This window comes from Apiospora aurea (assembly GCF_038362705.1).
Source record: "Apiospora aurea strain CBS 24483 chromosome Unknown utg000004l_segment0_segment0, whole genome shotgun sequence".
Classification (NCBI taxonomy): Eukaryota; Fungi; Ascomycota; class Sordariomycetes; order Amphisphaeriales; family Apiosporaceae; genus Apiospora; species Apiospora aurea.
Genome location: NW_027117391.1, coordinates 4,001,016 through 4,026,202, shown reverse-complemented (window position 1 = coordinate 4,026,202; position 25,187 = coordinate 4,001,016). Strand labels below are relative to the sequence as shown.

General features: G+C 53.7%; 7 protein-coding genes across 7 annotated transcripts; 5 read left to right on the top strand and 2 right to left on the bottom strand.

Moving 5' to 3' along the window:
- Positions 1-179: 179 nt before the first annotated feature.
- PG986_006028 (uncharacterized protein) lies at positions 180-521 on the top strand (the record flags this gene model as incomplete). Its single annotated transcript, XM_066842250.1, has 1 exon — positions 180-521. The coding sequence occupies one exon, from the start codon at positions 180-182 to the stop codon at positions 519-521; it is 342 nt and encodes a 113-aa protein (XP_066702112.1).
- A 3,142-nt stretch (positions 522-3,663) lies between these two features.
- On the top strand, positions 3,664-5,055 carry PG986_006027 (mitochondrial 37S ribosomal protein bS1m; the record flags this gene model as incomplete). Its single annotated transcript, XM_066842249.1, has 1 exon — positions 3,664-5,055. The coding sequence occupies one exon, from the start codon at positions 3,664-3,666 to the stop codon at positions 5,053-5,055; it is 1,392 nt and encodes a 463-aa protein (XP_066702111.1).
- A 533-nt stretch (positions 5,056-5,588) lies between these two features.
- PG986_006026 (40S ribosomal protein eS17) lies at positions 5,589-6,153 on the top strand (the record flags this gene model as incomplete). Its single annotated transcript, XM_066842248.1, has 3 exons — positions 5,589-5,737; positions 5,803-6,001; positions 6,064-6,153. 3 exons carry the CDS (start codon positions 5,589-5,591, stop codon positions 6,151-6,153), a joined length of 438 nt encoding a protein of 145 aa, XP_066702110.1.
- A 1,154-nt stretch (positions 6,154-7,307) lies between these two features.
- PG986_006025 (uncharacterized protein) lies at positions 7,308-8,171 on the bottom strand (the record flags this gene model as incomplete). The annotated part of the gene is made up of 1 exon (XM_066842247.1): positions 7,308-8,171. The coding sequence occupies one exon, from the start codon at positions 8,169-8,171 to the stop codon at positions 7,308-7,310; it is 864 nt and encodes a 287-aa protein (XP_066702109.1).
- Positions 8,172-9,566: 1,395 nt separating this feature from the next.
- PG986_006024 (uncharacterized protein) lies at positions 9,567-13,218 on the top strand (the record flags this gene model as incomplete). Its single annotated transcript, XM_066842246.1, has 5 exons — positions 9,567-10,226; positions 10,271-11,252; positions 11,304-11,378; positions 11,433-11,567; positions 11,615-13,218. The coding sequence occupies 5 exons, from the start codon at positions 9,567-9,569 to the stop codon at positions 13,216-13,218; spliced, it is 3,456 nt and encodes a 1,151-aa protein (XP_066702108.1).
- A 7,259-nt stretch (positions 13,219-20,477) lies between these two features.
- On the top strand, positions 20,478-21,898 carry PG986_006023 (uncharacterized protein; the record flags this gene model as incomplete). Its single annotated transcript, XM_066842245.1, has 2 exons — positions 20,478-21,622; positions 21,691-21,898. The coding sequence occupies 2 exons, from the start codon at positions 20,478-20,480 to the stop codon at positions 21,896-21,898; spliced, it is 1,353 nt and encodes a 450-aa protein (XP_066702107.1).
- An 882-nt stretch (positions 21,899-22,780) lies between these two features.
- Positions 22,781-25,140, bottom strand: PG986_006022 (Gamma-tubulin complex component 4; the record flags this gene model as incomplete). Its single annotated transcript, XM_066842244.1, has 3 exons — positions 22,781-24,191; positions 24,241-24,443; positions 24,517-25,140. 3 exons carry the CDS (start codon positions 25,138-25,140, stop codon positions 22,781-22,783), a joined length of 2,238 nt encoding a protein of 745 aa, XP_066702106.1.
- Between the last annotated feature and the right edge of the window lie 47 nt (positions 25,141-25,187).

Here is a 25,187-nt window from a genome sequence, read left to right as displayed (position 1 = left end):
GATTTCACACACTGGCGTACTTCGTACTCGGTGCAACGGATCAACACATGTCGCGCCGGGGGCTTAGAGCTAGCTCCCTTACAGCACAAGTCTACCAATGCAGTGAAACCTGCCTCCCTCGACCATCTGCCCCGACTGCTTGTATGTAGTGCAGTGGCTTGGGACATTCAGCGTTCCCAATGGCCCGTCAGGATAACGGCGAGCTTTCTCTAGATCCCTCAGCGATACGTCACATACGAGAAGGACTTGAATTTCTTCGCATCCGGGGCCATGGAGGCGTTGACACACTGCCCGTCCGGCACAGTAAAGTTCGCGTCGAGGAAGTTCGCCTGTCCTATGCCGGGCCCGGTGCAGTCCTCGGTGACAAAGTGGTGGCCCTCGACGTTGCCGGACTTGAAGTTGCCGCTGTCGAAGCTGACAGACATCATGCCGCCGCCTGGGAGCTTCAGGCAGCCGAAACTCTCGAAATCGGTGACTTCCATGGCCATGGTGCCGCAGTTTGCATCCGAGTAACCCCGTAGCCTGAAGTCGGCCACCGCCAGGATGGTCTGGACGAGCGGCGAGATGGCCACCATATCCGAGGTAGTTACGCGATGCGGCGGTCAAGTCCAGAGAGATGAGGGGAAGTGCGAGCGCGAAGGATTAGGTATGTGTATGTGTATATATGCTGCTTCCTTCCGCATACAGGGGGCTTGTAAGTGACTTCTTGGCGAAAAGTGTAATGGCAGCCGGGTCGTACTTCGGGTAAGTAAGTGGCTTGGGTAAGAAGCTGGAAGGGAAGAATGCCCTGTGTCCTGGTCAGAGAACTGGTGCAGACAGTCTTCGCATTTTGATCCTGATGGTGGCTGCTTGCTTTAAATCCATCGGCCGCAATCTAGCCATATCGGCATGGCCAGATGCCACCCCAGAACGTCACCGAAGCTGCCAGGCCTCGGTCGTGGCATATCAGGTGGAGTCGCTGCAGCCATGACGGGCGGGCGTTTTCCAAATTCATGCGATGCTCGATTGAGATAGATCTTCATCGTCGAAACTCGCTAGGCAACTTTGTTATACCACCGCCACAAAGCTAGCAAACATGCGCCACCTTCTGTCTTGGACTTTCGACGGTCAAAGTGTCAAAGTGTATGTTGATTGGATAACGACCAGAGCCAGTTGGGAAAGACCCCTGGCCCTTGAGAATGTATATTTGTGACTCTGCTTCGGCGGATCCCGGAAATGGAAAAGCTGGGTATATATTTGGTGTTCTCTTATTGCAGATCACTACCTGGGTATCACCAACCTCCCTCCATGTTCACTGAGGTGTAATAAATTCACTTACTATCCCCTTAATGGCCATAAAGCAGCCCCCTCACCAAAAATCAAGTGCTGTACGTATCAGGGATAGTTTAGTATGAGCAGCTTGCCCGTTTCAAACGTTTAAGATCTTGGTTATGCTATTTGATTGGACGGATGAGCCCAGTTGTAGCTCGCACGGGCCTGTCGATCTTTCTTTTCAAGTATTGTACGGGGGGGGCTGCTTTGTGGCCATTAAGGGGATATCTAATTACCCTATAGCGGTAGTAGTATAACGATAACGATTTCCGTTTTGGCTTTTCGCGTAACAACGGCTTCCCGCAGACCTTTCAACCCCTCAATCGGTTCCAATCGTTGGCACGGGAATAAACAGCTTATTCTTAAGTGGTTGACAGCGGTATATTGATTTACTCAGTGATGAAATGGGCACCTGCCTGGTGATGGCATTACATGTGATAGCGACCTCTTTCCAATCACTCGCACCTTCACATCGTCCCACGGAATTGAACGATTCATGTCTCGACGGTGATTTGTCGTTTGGGCCAGCCGAAAGACTGACCAAATGGCTTGCATTACCACGTGGTCTAGTTACCTAGTCTGAAGAAACCCGTGTAAATCTCAGCCACGATGAGGGTTCGGCTTACAACCCTCATACGTTTTCGGAATCGAACCCTTGGTTTTATAACGTATGTGGAGCACACATATCGAGGAGCCGGAGAAGGGGGATTTAAGCCATTCTGATGCAACTGCCTTATTTAATCACTGTGCGATAAGTGACAGTCCCTGAAAGGTGTCGAGCAGTAGACGTTGACATGCGCAACTGACTTTCATAGCCTGGCACTGGACCTGGCTCCAGTTGAGCTATCCCATGACAGACGCATTTACTTCGAGGGGATATGCAGTCATCCAAACGTCTTCACGAAAACACATTACTGAACAGGCTCGGGAAGCCAAGGATTTTTGCTCAGCCAAGTCTCTTGATGGTGCGCGCTGCCCCAGAAAGGCACACCGGTTGACTCAGCGATCTCATTGTTTCTGTTGCATGGGAATTCAGCGGGTCAATACTGAAGATTTCCAGACACATATCTGATCGGCTCGCAGTATTGGGTGTTGAGAGAAGATACAACTCCAGCCTTCGCTACTGGGCCACAAGACCACACAACGTGTCTGGGTCTAAAGCTGAGTATATGTGTCAGCGAACTTGACATCAGTTAGTCAAAACTGTCTTCAATACATGTACATAGAAATTCCGCATACCATGAGCAATGGTGTTTTAAGCGGTCTTGTAACGCACCCAATGTCGATAACCCTCAGGTACCCGGGGGCGGGCAACATCAAGGGACATACCGGTTTTCTTCCCGATATCTGGGAGACGCCCGCCTCCATATACCGACCTCCCCCTCCAATGGGGAAAAAGACGCATAGAGTCCTCGTGACACATAGAATGTAATACACAGGGCCTCAAACGACGCGCATTGTAGGGTATAAAGCTGACTTCGACGATAAACCTCGCCAATGGTCATCAAGATCGTGCCGTATGCCAAGCGACACTATTGCAGCCTTCTCAGTCTAACAGGTAACTAAGTGGCTCAGTGTTCAGGAGTATAAGGTATCAAGACACAGATAACATGCAATGGATGAAGCCGGCCCTGAAGAGGAAGAGCCAGCGGCCTTTGACACGGTTATGGGTGTGAACCACTCAGGCGATGTTGGCATAAGAAAAAGCCTTCCACCATGCGACGAATACGTAAATTAGGCACAGTCTAAGGCAGGTATACGGTATATAAAAACACGAACCAACGCCTCCGACAAGACCAGGAGATGGTGTCAACGGAGGGCGGTGCGTATTTGACGCGACCAGGTAGGCGGATGCAGTGTTCCAGGCCGAGGATCTTGAGTTTGTTTGGTAGGCCACTACATATAATTTGAATGGCGAAAAAGAAAATATAGTGCCTTATGGTAGATGCTAAAGATATCGAGAATTTGAGAAAGTGATTCCGGCAAAGTGAAGTCTTACCAACATACCTCCTACCTACCTCTTATAAGTTGTAACCTACAGACGCACTTACACGAGTGGCCGGCTGTCAAAGGCCCAATCGCCAGCTGGCGGCTCAAGATCTGTCCCGGCGCCCGTCGCCCGTCGCCCGCCGCCCGCCGCCCGCCGCCAAGCATCAAGCTGGTGTCGAAACCAATTGGACGCCCAAGCAGAATTTCTGTCGCGAATCCTCACCATCGTTGAGGTTTCTGCCATTCAACCCATTTGGTCGACAATGGCGTCCACACAACGGGCTGTCTCCCCTGGAGCTGCCCTACTTCGCTCCTCGCGATTGTTCTCAATGCCTGCGCCAATTGCGCCCCCCGCCTGGGGATATGTCGCAAGCGACCAAACACAAATCCGAGACGGCCACGGCAGCTTTTCCTACGCATCTTACCGTTACAACACCTTCGACTTCCCGAATGGTGGGTGACTGGGGATTCAAACGCCCGCTGCCTCTGAAAACAACCACAAAGTCTACTTTCCCGTTGGTGCGAGTTAAGAAGGTCGACTCGATCGAACATGTTACCGACTTCCAGTCCGCCTCCGACCACACGATCACTCTCGAAAAGTTCCGGGAAATGAACCTGAGTTTCTCGGTCCCAACATCCAAAGACCGGCAAGCAAATCCAACACTTATTTCGGTGTTCGAAGATAGCCGGGACTTCACTACCCCCGCCCCTTCCAAACTTCTTGCTACCCCGAACGGATCTGCTTCCGCATGGGAAACCAAGAACGACGGCGACCCTCTCAGTCTGAGATGGAAGTTCCGCGGGCCGTGGCTTGCAGGCATGACAGATGGGGAGTTCGATCGTTATATCGCCAAGAGCGTATGCGCACGGCGGTCCGAGTTCCGCCAGTTCCTTCGAGAGCGTCTGGCAGCCGAAAAAACGGCAGATCGCAACAGTAGCATATCAGAGCAAGACGCGAGCACCCCTACACACGCCATCCCCTCCGTAACGGCAGACGAAATCACCGAGGAGGAACTTTTGGAGTACACCCGAGGACTCCGTGGAGATCGCCATGAACTCTTCAATCTTGTTAGCCGATTCCTGGACCTGGCCCCTGTTAGCAACGCCCACTCGCACTTGGCACCAAGTATGCTGGGGCATATGATTCCGGATAAAGCGTATGATCTGTATCGGGACAGTCCATACGCTTCTGAAGGGCCACCTATCACCCACCCATCTGCTGGTCTGTCATATTTGCGTACGCAAGCATTCATGGAGAATCACCCGATTTATGGCCCCCAGAGGAGCCACGCCTCCGTCAAGGCTAGGATTGTGACGCCTAGATTCGGCGTAACCAACCAAAATCCCAAGATTGGTGTTGGTGGTTTCATCGCCAATATTCCCTCGCACGAGACAACATTCAGTAGCAAACGCCGGCATGCACAGAGCGCCGTGGGTAATAACAATGGTATCACCGGGCTGAACGACTTCGATCCCAGTCTTTCAGGCGGTGCCAAGGTCTACGTACAGGTTCAGACGGCGAACGTGGATGCAACAGGCAAGATTCAGATAAGGCTGCTGGACAATGATCTCGAGACAGACATAGTACAGAAGGAGCTGGTTGGAGAATGCGACACCTTTGGGGGCGCCGTCAAAGAAGCAGCCCAGCCAAAACTGAGGTCTCAGCCTACAGGAGATCGGAGGTACATGAGCAAGAGAACGTCTGGCAGTGCATCTAACTACGGCCTTGGCAACCTCGGCGGACGGGATTTGTAAGGCTATTCAGAACAATGAACCCGGCATATCTCTGTCAAACTATTGCAATCGGACGGAGGTGTTACATGGTGGTCTCTGTTGTGTATCATTTGTACAGTAACTGTGTAACTACTGGGGGAATGGGAACGCCTGAAGTGTAGATATGATAGATGTAAACCTCACCAATCGATATTTCAGACTGTTGTACGTACTATTTGATACATGTGCATTAGGTAATCAATTGCCTTAGCGGACATCACGTTCCTGATGCGCAGATGCGCCCCGAATGATCATTCGTATTTGTGGCTTGGTGGTTTGTGGCGCACTCCAGCCACACTCCCTGGTAGCCCACTACCCTTCTCCATCCACCATCCACGCACAAGTCGTATGGTTTAAGTCCTTATCTTATCCAGTCCCCACTTCCACAGATACTTGCACACACCAGAGAGAGATTCAATTTACTTACACAAAGATTGACGAACTTCCATCTTCAACATCGCCAGCCCAACCAACCTCACTACCGACTCCCACAATCTCCAGCTAACACCGCCAAAATGGGTCGCGTCCGTACCAAGACCGTGAAGAAGAGCGCCAAGGTGATCATTGAGCGTTTCTACCCCCGCCTGACGCTCGACTTCGAGTGCAACAAGCGTGTCTGCGATGAAATCGCTGTGATCGCTTCCAAGCGTCTCCGCAACAAGATGTGAGAATTCTTGTCACGATACGAACAATTCGAGAAATATTCGAAGCTGACCATCCCTACTAAAGTGCCGGTTACACCACACACTTGATGAAGCGTATCCAGCGTGGCCCCGTCCGCGGTATCTCCTTCAAGCTCCAGGAAGAGGAGCGTGAGCGCAAGGATCAATACGTCCCCGAGGTCTCCGCCCTCGACTTCGCCCAGAACTCTGAGTCCGGCCAGCTCGACATCGATGGCGAGACCAAGGACCTGCTGAAGCACCTTGGCGTACGTTTTTTGCTATTCCTGCGCGCGCAATTGTCGCCTTGGCTAATATGGGTCTTGTTTAGTTCGATGCCATCCCCGTCAACGTTGTCCCCGTCACCCAGCAACAGACTGCCGAGCGCCCTCGCCGCTTCGGTGACCGCCAGGCTCGTTAAGTCCTTAGGGAAGGAGGAAAATGGTGAATGCAATACGACGCAATGGGGTTATGGAATGTTTGATTTGGGCAACTGGCATTATTGGTCTCACGGCTTACTCTCACGGCTGCATGGCGTCTCTATGGACGATAGTGAGTGCATTTTAGATCTGCAAAAGACAAGATCTACTCCCAATCAGGTGTCCCTGAATCTCCAGTACGCTGGGGAAGACGGTTGATTGCCATTCCCCGTTCCCGTCATTCCCTGCTTCGGTTTGTGATTGTTGCGTTGATCTTACTAAATAAGTCCCCCTTGCCACGCTGCTGTTGGCCAAGTCGCTACCCTGAGATGTTATTGTGGCATCGTTCCATCATGATGCTCGTCGACTCGAAAATGCACCAGGATATGTCTTGCCGTAACATCACTCTCAACTTGCCGTCTCTGTGAACGCCGACGGTCATTAACTCCTACGACGTACGAAATCCTTGACTGATCAAGGATTCGGGCACAAGAATACCTAGTGAGGGGCGCATGTTCATACCTTGTTGACATAATCCATAGGTAGTATGTAAAGAATTCTGGACTTCGTAGTAATTAATTGACAACCTTTACATTTTCCCCACGCGAAACCGATTGAACTTGCACACGCCGGTAATAGACGCCTATTGAAAACGGTTGGCTGGAATAGACCCCCTCATCCATGCGTCAGGTTGGAACACTTGTCGCCATTCGTAAGTATTACATTCACATTGCGTTGCCAACCAAAGCGCAGGTTTGCAACGAGAACTACCTGCCATCCACAACAGCAGATACTGATGTTTGTGACCATCCGATTCTCATCATCGTCGCAAGTTCTCAGGGGTTGACTAAACTTCAAGTTGTCGGGGACGATGTTCTCGGGATGACTTCCGTATGCCATGTCTTTGTCAGACTTGGTGCAAGGTATATACAAGGCAGCCTGGAGAAGGGTTGCTGTAAGGGGGCTTCACGTTCAATCATCGATGGATTCTCCTTTCGACAGAGTCGATCATATGTAGAAGTTTGAGCACCGGGATCAGCCAGGCGAGAGTGTGAGTTGCAGGTTGACTTACTATGTCCAAACTGTGTAGAGTACCAAACGTTGCAATGGGCAAACTGTGGTTAACCCCTCTCTTGTCTGTTCCTAGCGGGCCTTGTCAACCCACACGGTCTTTTTGCGCTTGGGCATCGAACTTTGGCTTGTATCCTTCGAGAAGCAGATGGCCATCCTCATTTTGATCGAGTGAAGGTTCTGCTGGCGCCTCCGAGACGTCTTTTTCCTTGACCTTGACGGCGACCCGCCGCATTTTTGTCTTATCACCGGTGTCACCTCTTTCTAGCGCTAGTTCCCTTGCATCGCTGGCGGCTTTGCGATCCGCTTCTAGTTTGAGTGACCGCAAGTCCTTGGCAAGATCTTCAGCAGGGTTGCTTGCTTTCTTCCCGGCCTTGCTGCTGCCCGGCTCTTGATACAGCTCGATCTGGATACCCTCGATGCCTGCCCGTTCCCAGGCGGCTGTCTCGTTCAGCTGCACCTTGATGTACATGGCTCTCCTCGCGCAGGTCTGCGAACACCACCTCTCCATCTCCTTTTTGGGGACGATGGCGAAGTCTTTCAGCCCAAAGTTGACCAGCTTGAACTCGCCCGTCTGATTCACCTTGGTCCGAGGCTTGGGACAAAGTACGTAGCCGCACTTGCCCAGACAGTTGCGCTCCTCGATCAGATCCTCGTAGTCGGAGGGCTGAAAGAGCCGGATCTGCGACGTGAAGGCTACGGCATCGTCGTCGCTCGGCGAAGCAGCGGTCGGCGGCAGCTCAGCCGACTCACTAGGCAGCTTGGACAAGGCGATGACGGAATCGGAGATTGCATCGGAAATCTGCCGGCGGTCGTGTATGATGGTCGCGTGGTGTATCGCAAGATTCCGAGCTCTGGTAGCAGCGTCCGGTTCGTCGGGTATGGTTCCGGTGGGAGGTTTAGTCTTCTTCAAGATGCCCTTCGGCGGGGGCTTAGCTTGTGTAGACATATTTGGAACAGATTCACACAGCCTGTCAAGTTGATTGTGTCCTGAGTTGAAGCATACAAGAATGCTGCGTTCCGATGTGCGCCTCGCTACTGAAAGGCTTTGGATGTTGGTGGTCTGGCGGGGGCTCTACCCAGGTACATGTAGGTATCTTCCATCAAATGCCCTTCTCGGGGTTTGGTACACTTTCTAAATCCCAGTCATCTGCTAGCGGCATGACGTGAAGTGGGTGGCTCGTGTGGCTGCAGCATGGAAAGCACGGGCCATTACGGGGCTCCCAGCCTGATGATGAAACCACCATGTACCTAACCTTACTCCGTACAATGCTGGCGGATTTGCTTTTGGTGGTGGTACTGCTGACTGCTCCAAGCCTGCTCCAAGCCTGCTCCAAGCCTGCTCCGAGCTTCAACCTTTGAGCCTTGAAACCTTGCGAAGGACCGCGATCAGGCACCTGCACACTGCCTTAATCAACCAGAGACGGGAGGATTGAATTCGGGCGGCGCAACAGGGACATTGGATGACTCCATGTTGGCTGGTTGGAACTTGGTACCTAGTCGCTCTTGATATTAGATTCAATGATACTGTTGTCGTCGGCACAACTTTGCCCAGCTTGCCAGGCAGTCTTGCAGTCCCGAGGCCGTGGGCTTGAGTGCAGCGATACTTGCTAGAACGCCGTCGTCTCAAAAAGCTCCAGTCATCTGCTGGTGGTGATACAGACCAGACGCAAGCGGTACTAGGGTAGACTGGGCTCACTTTCATGCGCTGACGTCGACCTTTGGCAGCCCGCAGCCCGTACCCAATGCCAATGGGTGGCAGGTAAGTTCGGTACAATGTAGTGTAGGCAGCATCGGCAGTAGCAGCTTATGATTCTCGTTCCCTTTTCCTAGCAGGCCGTCGACTTCGCACCTGTTCTGCCTGCACCTGCAACTGCACTTGCACTTGCACTTGCACATCTGCTCAGCCCCAGCATCACCTCAAGCGTTTGAGGAGAGGACATCTCGGCCGTGAAAGTGAAAGACGCTCAGGTGGTCTTGGGGATCGACTTACCTAACTGAGGTATCCTACCTTCCTACCTGTCTACCTGTCTACCTGTGCCATTGTTGATCTAATACATGCCTGTCCTCCCACAGCCATTACCCTACCTACATTACGCCCATTAGTCGCTTAGGTTGCCATTCCTTCCGACCATCTGCCACCCCCAGTCAAACCCCTCACACCCCGATCCAAGGTCCATCAACATCTCCAAACGCACGCATACCTTTCGCCCCAATTCCGACTTCGACTTCCCCATTACTGCATGCTTTACACAACTTTGCCTATCCACCCCCCAACAACATTATCGCCTGCTTTCGACTGTAAGCTTTCCATCAAGGTGCGGCTAGCTGCCAATGCCAAACCATGGCGTCTGCACCCTTTAAAGTTAAGGCGCTCTATGAGTACAGCTCAGGCCACGAGGACGATCTGCCCTTTGAGATCGGCCAGGTTATCACCATCACCGAAGATGACGATCCCGATTGGTACGGTGGAGAGTATATAGATGCCTCGGGCGTCAAACAGGAAGGCATCTTCCCGCGCAACTTTGTCGAGAAATACGAGCCTACCGCCCCGCCGCGCCCGACCAGACCACGAAAGAAAGACCAGCCGGAGCATACGGCTCGGCCTGAGGCTACACCTGAGCCTACGCCCGAGTCCATGGTAGAGTCTGAAGAGTCTGGAGAGCCCTACGAGCCTGTCGAAGAGGAACCAACCGTCGCCTCGCCGCCTCGTGTTGCCGAACCGCTCTCGCCCAGATCCCCGGCCCCAGCGCCGCCCAAGCCGGTCGAACCTGCTCCTGTTGCAGCCCCAGCCGCTCCGGCTCCCCCAAAGCCAGAGCCCAGCGTCGCTCAGTCGTCCCCGAAGGCTCCGGCGCAAGCTCGCGCACCACCGCCAGTATCCGAGAAGCCTGCGAGCTTCAGAGATCGCATAGCCGCCTTCAACAAACCTGCAGCGCCGCCTGTGGCACCTTTCAAGCCTAGCGGTCTCAGCTCAGGGAGTTCTGGCTTCATCAAGAAGCCATTCGTCGCCCCGCCGCCTAGCCGAAATGCCTATGTCCCCCGCCAAAGGAAACGCCCACGACCAAGGTGTATCGACGAGAGGAAGACCCAGAGATTAGAGAAAAAGAAGCAGAAAATCTCGAGACTGCCCAACATGCTGGCTTGGTACCTACCTCATCTCATTCCCAGGAAGGTCAAGATGAGGACCAACCCAAACCTACAACCTTGAAAGAACGCATCGCTCTGCTGCAAAAGCAACAAGCTGAAGCCGCACAGAGACACTCGGAGGCTGCATCTAAAAGGGAGAAGCCGAAACGACCCCCGCCGAAGAAGCGCACCGAAAGCGACGGCACTCAAGAAGGTGCTGCCGCTACCCCCGGCGTCGGCGAGACGCCCATGCCATTGGAGCGCCGAGACACCGAGTCTATAGACGAACCGTCTCCTCCGAAGCAGCAATTGCCGACGCGGCGAAAGTTATCCAAAGATTCTCCTGAAGACGGCAATGAGGCCGACATGTCTGGCGCAGGAGATGCGACTGAAGGCCAAGAGGATGATCTCACCGAGCGGGAAGACAGTGACGCGCATCCCAAGCCAAGCATCTCGCGCCCCGTGGCCGGGGCTACGGAGAAAGCCGCTGATGAAGAGGCAGTACCTAAGGAGGAGGTTGAAGAGAAGGCGGAAGCAGAAGACGACGAAGATGAAGACCCTGAGACCCGGCGCAAGGAGGAGCTGCGGGCCAGGATGGCAAAGATGAGCGGTGGTATGGGAATGATGGGCATGCATAGCATGTTCGGTCCACCTATGCCCTCTCCAGTCGGTAAGAAAAAGAAGACTGCGCCAATGGAGCGACGTTCTAGTGAGCAGCCCGATGAGGGAGCTTCTACCGGTTCGCCTATTGCCTCCGCGCCTCCAGTTCCTGCCATGATGGCCTTGCCAGGTATGGGGCAGCAAAAGCCCGCAAATGAAGAAATATCCGAACACGATGAGGGTGAAATACCGGACGATGAGGACATCACTCCTGTGACGTCAACTAGCCCACGAGCCTCTGAATGTGAGTAGCCTCCACCGGAATCTGGGAAGCGGTTTGCTAAAAAGATTACAGCTGCACGAAGGTCAATGTCTGGCCCTCCTCCACTACCCGGTGGTCGTCCAGCGCCGCCACCTGTACCCGCTGAGTGTAAGTCAACCTATAATGCCATGATATGTCCCTCCCGTTGACTAAAGTCCATAGCACGGCCACCTCCTCCACCTCCGCCGGCAGGCGTGACTTCTCCTAGTGTTGGTTCGGAATCCGATGACGAGCTGTCTGAGAACCCCATGAAGTCTTCCGTGGAATTCTCACGTCCAGACTATGCGCCCTCTGGACGTGCACCCCCCCACCAATTCCGCTGGGCTCACCAAAGCTACCTCCAGCACCGTCTGCACCCACAAGCGCCAAACGCGCATCGTACATGAGTGACGATGCTGCACCGTCTTCTCCTCCTATACCCACTCACCCAAGCAAGAGGACCAGCATGCCACCTCCACCACCTCCTGGTGCGGCTCCTATTCCGCCTCCACCAACGCAGAGCCGCCCACCGCCTCCACCTCCACCCGGAGTACCAAGTCGTCCATCGACGTCAGATGAACCGACAGCATCGCCAATGAAACCTGGCCATCTCGATAACAGTGAGGAAGGCGAAGTAACGGAATATGATGGCGATTATGACACCGATATTGCGTCCTCGGTCCCACACAAGGAGGCGCTGAAGTCGCACGCTCGTGACTCTAGCCTGGAAGATAATACCCCTGTTCGGTCTCCAATTTCTGAGGGTCCTCCGCCGTCATTGCCTCCGCCAATTCCCAGTGCAGCAGCACCCAGAGCCATACCTCCTCCGATTCCAAGCCAGCCACCACCAAGTCAACCACCAGCGCGAACCTCTATAGATGCTCCTCGAGGTGCCCCTCCACCGCCACCGCCTCCTCCTACCAAGTCGGTGTCATATGCCCAAGACGATGATGAGTATGATCCATACAACTATTCGGCCCCCAAGGCATCAGTGCCCGCAGCCACGTCCTATAGCATGGCCAGGACAGATGATCCCGAACCAAACGTGGAACGATCCCCGCCGTCTGAGCGACGTGAGCCACCCCCGGCGCCGCCTGCCAATCGTGCTCCTCCGCGCCAATCTATCGATGCCCAGCGGGCAGCTTCGGGGCGGCGGTCTACGGATGCCACCAGACCCTCGATGTCGATGGAGTCCGGTTATGTCGCTGAAGATGTAGACCTTGCCGAGCATACCAATTGGTGGCTGCAACCCAACAGTGTCCCTCCCGCGCTTCAGGGCCGGAAAGATATCTTTTTCGAGTCTGACGAGAGCACCTCTTCGACACAGAGCGGAATGACCGAGGTCACTAAGGAGATCTACGTTTTGTTCCAAGACTATTCTCAAACCATTATTACAGCTCGGTTTGATCCGCAAAACCCAGCCGATACACAGCTGGACCAGAGACACGAGCCACCGCCCAGAAGCTTGCGTCAAGATCAGCTGGAGCAAGCATATGAGCGTTATGGACGACAAATCGCCAACGCGGTCCCGTCCAAGAAGGATACAATCATTGGTGACGGATCTCCCCATGGGTTGCTCTACGAGCTCCTGAAGCCCTTCAAGGATGCTCTGCAGCCTGTAGGTACCAGAGCTTACGGTGCCTTGGTCTATGCCAATATAGCGAACGCGTCAACGCAGATGCATGACGAAATCCGACCTGGTGATATTATCTCGATTCGGAACGCCAAATTCCAAGGCAAGCATGGTCCCATGCATGCCAAGTATTCCATGGAAGTGGGCAAACCTGACCATGTGGCTATTGTCGCCGAATGGGATGGCGTCAAGAAAAAGGTGCGGGCGTGGGAGCAGGGACGCGAGAGCAAGAAGGTGAAGCAGGAGAGTTTCCGGCTCGACGACCTGCGCAGTGGTGAAGTCAAGATCTGGCGAATCATGCCTCGCAGCTGGGTAGGATGGGATTCTCAGCACTAGCGGCACGAGAAAACGTCTTACGACTGTGTCTGGCCGCTCTTGATAAGAATCCATGGGCAGCAAGCAGAAGCGGACATCAGGCGTACCCAGTCGGCTCATTTTCCACGTAGGTCTCGGGTCGATGACAGGTATCCTCATGCGAGGCAAAAGAGAAGCGTTCAATGGGAGAGCGGCATCCTTTGACGGAGGCCTGCCCCTTGCTGTGGGAATGATTGGGACTTTCTTTGCTACATTAATTACTGCAACACACTGGGCTACGGACTGCTCTGCACACCATGGTCGAGTCGAGAGTATAGTTCGCTCCAGGCAAACAAGTAAATAATTTGTATACACTCTATCAATTGACTGTGGCTGAGTTTAGTTGTCCAGAGTATCTATCGTACATTGTTGATGAAGCTGCATATCTCTCTCTCCCTTGTTCAAAACGGACCAATGGCACTTGTTTGATATGATATCAGATGCAAGATGGCGTAGGTATTCTGAAACCCGAGGAAAGCTGTACTAGCAAGATGCGGCATTCATCAGCCGCGGCGCCGACGACCGGGAAGGCCAAAAGAAACCATTAAGGCCGCATGTAAACTGCAGGATAGGACAAATCAAAAGAAAAGGAGGGAAAAACGTTGCGATGACGGAAAACCCTGGATTCTATTATGCATGATGATGGCGATGATGATGGTGACCCGTGGGAGCGAAGGACGAAATGGCCACTGGTGATACCTCTGCATATCTAAAACGATCACCTGCCCATCATTGCTTTTTCCTCCTTAGCGACATAAACGCTTTCCTTCCCCCGAGGCCGCACAGGCACGCTCTCCGTCAACCGCCACGGGAAAGAGAGAGGGCCCTGCATAACCGGGAGATGTCGTTTTCTCTGTCTGGCTCGACCGACTGCTCGAATTATTCGAGAAGGCGAGGACGGGGAGTGGGAGCTGGAAGTGTGGGAAAGGTCATGGTCAATGGATGGTCTTGGATATCGAAAAGCAAGTCCGCGACACCACTGCGGAGGACCCGAGACAGGATTTCTCGGGATGCACGACAGCCCAACGCGTGGACTTGCTGGAAGAAGCTGACTACGGGTCACGGGTCTACCTTATTATTAGTATTCTCTTTTGCTGGCGACGATGAAGGTGTGGCCGGACCCTATTGCGTCAAGTCGGACGAGATATGTCCTTCTCGGCAGGACATTTACTATCCATGTCTGTCCCGACGTCTACCCCGTCCCAGACATCGAATCCTCTTGGAAGACTGTGTTGTGTTGTGTTACTCAACTTGTACCACCGCATCCATGCATCATGTATAGCTCTCGCCCAGGGGAGGGGAGGGCTCCTAATGTGTTTTGTCCCATGGGCCAGAATATGGGATTTCGAGATTTTCCCCCATTATCCCTCAATCTATCGCAAGCAGGCCTCCGTCAAACCAAGGAAGATCCCAGACGCCTCGTAATGAATTCCGTATCACACGTGCGTGCATCCGGTAGGTGCTGTAATTCGAGGGCTCGACCTGGCACGAGACCAGGTTGGGCATTAACCAAGACATGCGCAAGCCTTATTAGCCCCAGCGACGGGAAGAAGGACTCTCTTCTTTACCAATGCCCTGAGAGGTCCCCCTTTTCTTCCGCCGACCTGCCGCCCGGTGGTGCGCCCGTCAGGCACAGCAAGACATGCAGGCAAAGAGGAAGGAAAGGACGAAGAAGGAGGAAAGGCACCCGCCTGCCCGCCTGCATGCGAGATGGATGTTTGTCTCACACAGACGACAGCATCATCCCCCTTCCCCCTTCCCCGGGACTGCGCAAGTGCCTTCTTTTCTTCTCCCCCCCTCCGACCCGAGAGAGCCGACGAGTAAGGTGTGGCATCAGCTCGAAACTCCGACCTTCCCTAAACGGGAATGCTTTTTTCCCGAGGAGGGGGTCGTTGAAGAAGCTGATACGTCGGACTCGCCATGCTTGATGGTGTTGGGCCTCCTCTTATGGGATGGCCTGGGACGGCTGCCGGGGAAAACCATTACCCACGACAGACAGCACTGCAAATAGAAAAAGTGCTGGAGGCCGGAACGACAAGGCTGCATCTTCAACGTTGCTTCCTTTTTCTTCCGCCTCCAGGCGGCTTACCGCGGCGGTACATTCTCACTCACGTGTGGCCGTATATAAGTCATTATAAGCCAGTAGTATACCGTCAAGATTTCTTCTCCGCCTATTGGAATCGCCATCGCCGGAGCGAAGATAGGGGGTGGTGGTAACCACTCTATTTCAGGACAAGCTAGTTTCTGCTCCTACTTACCACACACTCTGGAGGAGGGACGTATTCAGAGAGTATGGCAACAAAAAGGATTAGAATGTACAAAGACGGATAATTCCGATTCTAGACCGGTCCGTGGCAAAACGGAGCTGTACGCAGACCTGGCAGCATCGTGGGATACTGCGTCGGAACTCCCGCAACGCTCGTGGGGGCTGACGTGATCATCAGCGGTACTCTAAACAAATATTGTCGATCCAAAAAGGATAGCTTTGACACCAAATTGTCAGCGGCCAATGGATATGCATATTTGTGAGTAGGGTAGCAATTGTAGACTGCCTTTTCAAAACCTTGATAATCCTCATGGAAATCCCGTGAATCTTGCCATAGGATTGGATAAGACTTTCGCAGATCTTCTCTAGTGGGCTTACGAATACGTGCCTCGCTATCATAGCCAATCATCGAGGCTGACAACACTTCTTTTGGTCATGAAGCGAACCCTGGGGCGGCGAGAACAACATGATCCTAATCATAGCTTTGTTGGTTTTGTTCGAGCACCAATCCGAGTTTGCGCGAGGGGACCGGCCATGCTCGATACCAGGAATTAAAGGAAGCCATCTGCTGTCGTCGAAATCTTTTGCCGAAGCCCCCGCGGCTATGCGCTGACAGCTCACCCTGGGCAGTGGATACAAAGCCAAGTTTGGGCCGTGGATAGATCATGGGAAGATCGTTGTTGTCTTGACAGATACAGCGAGCCGCGAGCCTCCATTAGTCAAAGATGACCATAGTTCGAACTCCTAACCCCTGTCTCCTACCATGTTATCTGGTGCCTGGGCAGCCGCAGTCTTCGTAAGAGAAGGCACTTATCCTATACGTTACCAAACATTGCGTCAACGGGGTCACAATGGCGGCCACATCGACACCTTGTGCCAGATTCCATGCCCGATTTCGGTAACCTGCATGTGGAGTGCGTGGGTGGGTAGCGAGTAATACGCATGTTATCGTGAGGTCGACTGTGCTTGTCATTGGCAAGTGCAATGATGTAATGTCGGGTTGCCGTTAGCGAGCGCTCCTCTCGCAAACATATGCGCTGCGACTGCCGTGGCCCGTCACAGGAATATTGGTAGGTAGTGACATAACATGCTGTTGCCCTACGAATGGAGCTACCACTGGAGACGATATATCAGATTCCAAAAGTTTGGGGTACGCCCGGGTCACAGCATCCAAGTGAAACCATCCTGCATGACTGGGCCTAAAGACCAAGCCAGGAGCACAGCGTCCCAAGAATTTATCTTGCTGGACGATAGGCACCCCAAGGATGATCGGCCATCCACCAATCCTCGAGTCCCGTTGATTAGCTGTAGGCCATGCTGTGAGTGTCCTGCTGGTTGCCCTTTTGGGCCTGTCTCCTACCTAGCCCCCGCAGGCGAATGAATGGCAGTTGGAGATGCAGAGATGACAACCAAGGGAGACAGGCGCATATCGACCCAACCTGCTGCCATTGATACGTCAGTCTTTCCTAAAGAGAATAACTCGACGACCAGCATGCATCGCAGCACGATGATCCGTGCAGTGCGGTCCTAAGCACGTGGTAAGTATTGCGTGTGTGCCGTACCGAGAGGGGGGAGGGGGGAGAGAGAGAGAGAAAGAAAGAAAGACAGAAAGAAAGAGGTAATGCAAATCGAGCTTCAGGCGCAAACTTTGCCGGCCAATGAGAGACTGACACACCAGAGGCCCATAGCGAACGAGCTGCAGTAGGCCACAAAAACCCCGTAGAGCGAGGAGACTAATGCTCCCAGAAATGCGTCAGTAGCGGTCACTGCTAGCGGCCGTGGAAATAAACCGGTCAGTGTACAGTTTTCAAATTTCAACAGCACTTACGAAATCAATCTATTTCACCACGGGCACCCTAAGTCGAAAAGATTTAAAATTTTATTAGAGAAGTATTTACGCTTGTTTTTATATTATAATATTTTTTTCTCGAATTTTATCTCCCTTTCCTACGTAACGAATCTATTAAAAGGATGTACCGTCGGAATAAGCAGAGACCGGTTTTTTCTCGCGGGGGGTTGACTGCTCTTGCGAGGAAGGATGGATCGATGCACCGTAACAGACAAGCGCCATGCATGGAAGCAGAGAAGAGTGTGGAGAGCGCATCTGCCACAGCACCAAATGTCGATGGCCACGAGCAGACGTGAGCCCATAGGGTCTTGGTGCAACGATGTCCGGCAGGTGTTCACGACGTTACTCTGTTTCGTCTCGGCCAGTATGATATAATAACTGAGGCCAGACCGATTGCCTATTCAAGCATGCTGTGCCGGCGACAGTGGGTGTCTAGCCCAGTAGGACGGAGCTAACGGTGGCCTGAGAACTGAGAGGGAGCGTGTTGGTTGGGTTATTGGTCTTGGCTAAACCACACTGGATGTGGCTTAAAGTGAGAAGGGAGGCCCAATCCAGGCGTCGCAAACAAGCGATTCGCTCCGTGAAAGGGTGCTGCGCGCCGTTGACGGGTGGGAAATGCGACGCCTTGTTGCCGAGTGGTGTGGCACTAGGTCAGATGCTGTTCTGGCAAGCGCGCTCAAAACGGGCTATACATGGGCAAGTTGGGCATCACGATAGAGGGACAGCCTCGGAGGATTGCCACGTCTTGGGGAGCAGCGGCTTCCCAAGAAGGCATCCCACGACCGCCGAGACGGAAGCGCCTCCAAGTGGCCCGGACAAACAGGCTATGCGCCGCTAGGCATTGCGGCCGCGATGCGATACGACTCAGATTAGGGGGGACTGACAGCGGCGGTTGTCGGGATTCCCAGAGGGACCCCCAAAGGGCACCCGCCTGCCTGTGGTTCCGAAGGGGATCGGTGGGCGGTTGCTGTGCTGCTGTTACCTGTTTTTCCTTGCGCTCTGCCATCGCGTCGAGAGTGGCTTGAATGGGCGACAGAGAGAGACATAGACCGGCGTGTCCAGCCCTACTTGCCTGCCCAATTATACGCGTATCGATGGCTGTCATGTGAACCTCTCGCATTGCACAGCAGGTTCCGATAGGGACCAGTTCAGTTGTGCATAGATGACAAAGAAAGATAGGCTCCTGTGGAATCTACCACTACTAGGATGGATCATGGACGTATGTAGGTATGTAGGCTGGTAAGCAGCCCGAAAAGAATTGCTCGCGCATTCCCGTCATTGAGCGGTGTATCCGGACGATGGTTGTACGAGTTGGAGTGTACATAAGGACCAACTGATTTGTCAGGCAGCAGAACACTGGTGAGCTACTTGGCCATGTACATACTTAGGTTACTCACGGAAGGAAACTCCAACGGGATGTCAGGCTTAGGCCTAGTCAGGCTACCTAGGTTAAGGCTGTAAGTACATGTACTGTAGGTAGGAAGGCCCTAGACAGAACCTCGAGGCTCCAAGCTGGCAAGCTTGAGCGCCTTCTAGCATGCACGTCCCAGGATGTATACAAGAATGGAAGTCTACCTTAACGTATGCCTAAGTAACGTCATTTGGAATGGAACAATTTGGCAACAAGCAGATCTCGCAAGACGTAGATGGCAAGCAGAAGTCCGATCTGCGTCTTATTCCGCGGCTAGGTGCTGGGTTGCTAAGTGCTAGGTGCTAGGTGCCAGGTGCTAAGGGCTAGGGGCGAGGCCAGCGCCGGAGCAGGTCGTCGGGCACTGGCCGAGTCCGACAAGCAATGGTCATGGCCTGTGGTGGCACCATCATGACCAGACCATCCATGAGGTTCGCTCACCTACTTACGAGTTTTTTCTTTCTTTCTTTGTTTCTTTCTTTCTTTCTTCTTCTTCTTGCCTATCATTCGAGAAGGGAAATGCAGTATCAAGCAATAGTAACAACAATATAACGCAGGCATCAATGTATTACACCCATCAGTGCTTTTGACAGCCGGCCGCCTACCTGCTCCTACTGCCGGGTCACGCAACGCAACGCAGCATAGCGCGCCACACCCAGCGTGCGACAATGAACGAACTGCTGCTGCGGATGTGTGCTACGTACCTATTTGATGTGCATGCATCCAATCCAGTAGGCGTGGAAGGTTTAGGCTGTGAGAGACTGAGTGACTAACTGACGCTGGAAGTCCTTCGCTTGTCCACCCACCCCCCAGGGCTTGAGTGCAACCACTGACAGCCCCAGACGGTGACAGTGACCAGGGTCAGTCACCAGCGGGAACTATCTTAGCCTGCGATCCCGAGTCTAGTGAACAGGTACCTTTTAAGAGTCAGACACATGTGCAGTCTTCCCACCTCACCCTCGGACCCTGGAAGGGCTGAGTCCAATGAGGGCCCGCTCCGGCTTTAACTCGCAGACGTGGGCGAACCGGCGGCCATTCGCGGGGCACAAATGGCAATGTACTCATCCCATCTTATCCCATGTATGATGTACCATTGAACATGCCGTCCCCTTTCCTCCAGGTAGCAGTAATAGATGCAGCATATGCGGATAGCGGACAGCCACTCCCAGTCAGCGTCCCTTTTTCATACATCAGCAGCTCCCTGCCCCCTAGGAAAAACCCAACGTTGCCCGCCGTAAGTCCACTTCGACCACATTATTAGTACATATGCACATCCAGACTCCAGTCGCTTTTAACGGACCTCGCCCATCAGAATCGGGACCAACCAAGTCCATCCCAAAACCTGATACCTCTGGTCTTGTCCACATCCAGGTGTTTCATCCCGCCCCATCTGCGGTGCAAATCCCCGTCCGCCAGTTCACCCGTCACCACCATACACACCACCACAAGCAGACAAGGCACAAGGCACCAACCCGTATATCTAAGATCTATCCTCGGTCCCAGTTCAGGCTCCAAAAGCTATAATTTCCCCCAGTTCCACGCGCTTACCGCTCCCTTGGGACTCTACACGCAGACCCATACCCGTCCCACCCCAGCAGAAATACTTATTATATATCTGCCCATGAGCATCCCGCTCGCTCTCGTCTTCCAGTTGCGCACCGCGAAACAAGACTCCCTCCTCACATGAGCCCCCCCCCTTCCAGATCTCATCAGCCACAATGACGCGAAGACAATACACCAGCTCCTCAAATCACACCACCAGCACTCGGGACTCTCGGAGGAGCACCGGCTCTTATGAGTCTCAAAGTACCGCGCCTACCTCTTTTTTCGAAAGCTCCAGACCGTCCACCAAAAACTCGATATTAAAAGCGTCCAGGCAGCAGCCCGAGTATCAAAAGCCAGACCTCTCGCCCTCGACCAGTTTATGTTCTCGCTCCTCGGTCGACACGTATTCGTCCCGGGCCTCGTTGGACGAGCTTGAGGATGTTGACGTGTCGGATGCCAGCGTGGATTATACCGAGATCCCTCCGCTACCCACATATCGGCATGAGATTGTCGACACCACCGTCCGCCCCTCTACGCCCGAGGACTTTGCTGCCCTGTTTCCCTCCATGAACCGCCTCTCCATCCGCCATGACGACTTTACCTCCGACGGCAACATGAACTTGCGGGTCGACACTGTCGTGTCGGGCCGCCGGAGGAAGACGATCCAGCTCTTCCACCTGCGCATGCACGATCTCAACAAGCGCGAGTTCTCCCTGAGGAGGTACTGCCGCGACTCGGGCCGCGAGGTCTGCAACTCGAAGCGGAGATTCACCGAGCCCGCCGACCAGGGCCGCCCCAGCCTGCAACGCTCCGTCTCCACGGCCATGAAGAGTCTTCCGCGGCCCCATCTCGCGAGGACGGGGACTGCCGCGTCCTCCTCCTCCACCAAGAGTCGGCCACACACCAGCCACTCCTACTCAACCGCTGGCGCAGAGGATGAGTTCCAAGCGGCCTGCTTCAGCCAGGCAAGCAAGCGTCACAAGCCGCACGGCGTCGCCACCAACGCCATCAAGCTGGAGTTCTCCAATTACGCCAGAGTCGACATCGCGCGCTGTGGATTGGCGGGCTCGAAGCGGTACGATTTCGAGTGGTGGGGCCACAAGTACACGTGGAAGAGAGTCACGGACAAGCTTACTGGCGTCGTGTCTTTCCACCTCTTCCGAGATGGCCAGAACAAAGCACCGGTAGCCCACATTGTGCCCGAAACCCGCTCACCCACTCAGGTTGCTGCCGATGAGGAAGCCGGCGGTTGGATACCGCCATGTCACATGTGGCTAAGCGACGACGAGCTCGTCAATGCCATGACCGATGTTGCCGAGTGAGTGGTAGCCCCTTGATATCTAACCGCATCCTATCCGGCTTCAACAGACTAACAAATGTGTGCAGTGTCGTGGTCTCAACTGGTCTCATGGCTCTCGTGGACGATTGCATCAAGGAGCGGTGGGATGCTCGCAAGCTTCGCCGCATCAGCATGCCTAAGGCGATGGACTTCGAGTACGTCCGACCCAAAACCTTTGTACAACACATGTTCGCCCGCCGCAACTCCGCCCCACAGAGGCCGTTACACTGGACGACGCCCGTGGCAGCGTATTAGGTGGCGCTGGCAGGGCGCCTGTGACGACGGAATCGTCCCAACCTATTTTGTGCTACCGGAGCACTTGTTTACTTACGCCTTTTTTTTCGTCGTCTCAGAAACCTCTGTTTCGATTCCCATCTACCGACCCAACACGACCCGCCTCCCACTCAAGAGTGGCTTATGACTGATGATACAATACCATTCCCGACTTTGCAATTTTTTAAAAGCTCTCCGACCTGCGCTGTGTCTCAGTCTCGGTGCTCTTTCTATCACTTCATTACATCTTTTTGCGGCGATCAATAATATATATTTGCGAACAACACAGGACCTGCATGTTTTGAGCAGGGCTATATTACAGCACTCACTTCGAAGCGTGGCACTTTTCATTGTCCTTTTCCATTTTCCTGTTCTGTCTGGCGTTTGAGGGGTACTGGACATGCATGCATCTGTGTACAAAAGGCTTTTATCTCGTGTATATATAAATATGGTCCCATGACGACGACCTGGGGAAACAAGATTCTCGCTCGAAGGTTGATTCGTTTTTTTTTGTCTGGTTTTCTTTCTTCTTCCATGGTGGCATTGTCGACGATGGGGTCTTTGATCGATTTGCATTTGCGCGGGGAATTGGGCAGGCGGCTGTGCCACTAGGGCATAGCGCCAAGAATAGGAAATGTATCGAACAACAACAGCAGATTGACATTCTGGCGCATACAGATACGAGCTACAATTAGGCACGCATATCCCATGCTAGTGATATCTATTTTGGTTTTCGTCTACCAGCGGTACATGGGGCTGTGTGACAGATATAGGTGCTGTTGTTGAGAGCTCGCTGTAGGCGGTGTATCGTGATACTGGCATACTCCCAGCCCATCAGGCATGAGAAGTGGACATCAAGTTGGCCTACTCGTGCTCGGCGCCAATGCCACTATTGAACCATCCTCCAAAGTCCAATTTCATCAGGAGCCGATCAACGCCGCCGACTCTTTTTGGTATGTACCGCCCCGGCTCATCGTTCAAGAATTCCTGCGCATCCGAGTATAGCTCTTCGCCTTCCATCTCCGCCAGGAATTTGGAGTCTATACTGAGATTACGTAAAACCCCAACCACGTCCTCCACTCCCTTCTTGACCTTGTTCTCCATCTGGCCGATATGCGCCTTGACTTCGATCTCTTCGGCCTCGAGGTTGGAAAAGGCGTCCACGACGCCTTCGTCCGCCTCAAGATCCAAGGCGGTCCAGATGCCTTGCAGGCGGTGTACTAGAGCGACAAGACGATCTATGTGAACTAAGAGCCGGTAAAGCGGGTCGATAAAGGTCGGCTGTGTAAGTAGGAGACGGCGCGTCAATGCACCGAGATACATTCTGTGTGCTATGGATAGGGTCTGCGGATCCCGGTGAGCTGCGAGGTTCCCAGCCGAGTGGGGATACTGGCGAGACGCAGGTCGGGTGGCTCGGCTGTCCTTCAGCCATGAGTCGTCGCCATCACCGCCTTCTTCAGCCTGCCGATGCTGTTGGGATGTGGCCGGTCGACTTCCGGATGCTTCTCGACCGACAAGCCATCGTTCGAAATGCTCCCAGAGCCCTTCGACAATTTCAACTTGGAGATACGCCTCGGTTTCGGCGAGGAAGAAGATGGCCGCACTACTCGTCGTCCAAGTGCTGCGCATAGTCAAAGACCGCTCTTGCCAGCGCTCCCTGAGAGTTTGTGTCTTTTTCTGCCCGGCCTTCTTCATGCTGAAAGGCGGCCTCGGGGGCGCCGGATGATGGCGACGAAGAGATGTGATCTTCCACAGATCTGTCAATCGAAGATGTGCGCGCCGGATAGAGAGCAGGTATGAGTTAATAGAAGAGTACGTCGCCACGTCCCCAGTCGAGAGAAACAAGTCCAGCGGCGAGGGGATATGCAAGTTCATGATGACAGGCACTGAGAACAGCAGGTTGCCAAATGGCGTGGGAGCTGTAGGGGAGCTGTCATGCTTCTCCGCGGCATGTGTTGCGCCACTCTTGGACAGATTGAGTTGGATCAGATCCCTGGCACGTTCCAACTCTTCGTCTTCTTCTGCGTGTTCACTCCGCATCGAAGCAAGTACAGCCCAGGCCCGGGAAAGGACCGCGGCGACTTCTCCTTCCTTGACGACCGCGGTGCCAAGTTTGTCGCGCTTTTCGTAGGCCAAGTTATCTGCTCGATGCCACCTGTTCCTCAGCTTTTCATCGGCCTGTTGCGTCAGGGCCATGGCGAATTCACCACGTCCAAGTAGAAAGAACTCGCGCAGGAGATGCAGCATCTCTACTACCTTGTCCCGAGGGGAGAAGCTTTTGCAGCGTAGTCTGCGATAGGTATTGCCGGATACTAGTGATTGACCTCGAAAATGCTGCCGTATCGAGAGGGAATGATAGTTTTGATAGCTCCTGCAGCTGTGAAGAAAGGTGGCCGAGACCCCCAACACTCGACTCAGACCCGGCTTTGCTCCGTACATGATTCAACGAAGTACCAATAAATAGCATCGATGATACAGTAGACGCATTGACGAATGCGGGCAAGAGTCTCGCGTCGACACGAAAGCCCTAAATATTTCAATGTCAGCTCCTTGCTTTCACGAATTATCGACAATGCTTCTCAAGAAGGGATGTTGCTTACATGGTCACTCTCTGGATCCAGCTGGATGAAGAAGTCTTGGGCTCCAAAGCTGGGGACTCGACCGTAGAGAACCCAAGCGGAAACCTGCTTGAGCCATGCCGTCTCCGCCACCCTGGAGAGACTCAGCGCCGCCTCCTCAATATCCGCATACCCAGTCTGGATCTCACTCCGCAGCTTGTCCATTAACTGTGACCCTGTGCATGAGCCACCTTGGTCCTTCTTCAGCATGAACTGGACTATGTCCCAAAACCATTCCATCCTCATTGTCCAGTCTGAGAATGCGCCCACCACGGCTGTAAGAGGCACAATGTCGTAGGCCCCGACGAGAGCGGCATCCTTGCGGAGAATGCTGCTCTCCACTTCTAGTATCTTTCGCTGAAACGCAGCCAGGTGAATAGAGCCGATGGCATTAGACACGGCCCGACAGATGACCGAACCATGCGACGCGTTGATCTGGGCCGTAGCCTTGATGAGACTGCGGTGAAGCTCGCTCAGGTGGGCGGCAGTCTTTAGCAGATCCCGCTCCGGGGGCGACAGGATAGGCTGCGCAGTTTCGGCCAATCGTCCCTCCCGCAGGAGCGGCGATGAGTGCCCAGACAGCGACAGTAGGATCTCGTGCAGCATTCTGAGGCTGATGGATGGCACACAGATCGATGGCCAAGCAAGGGAAA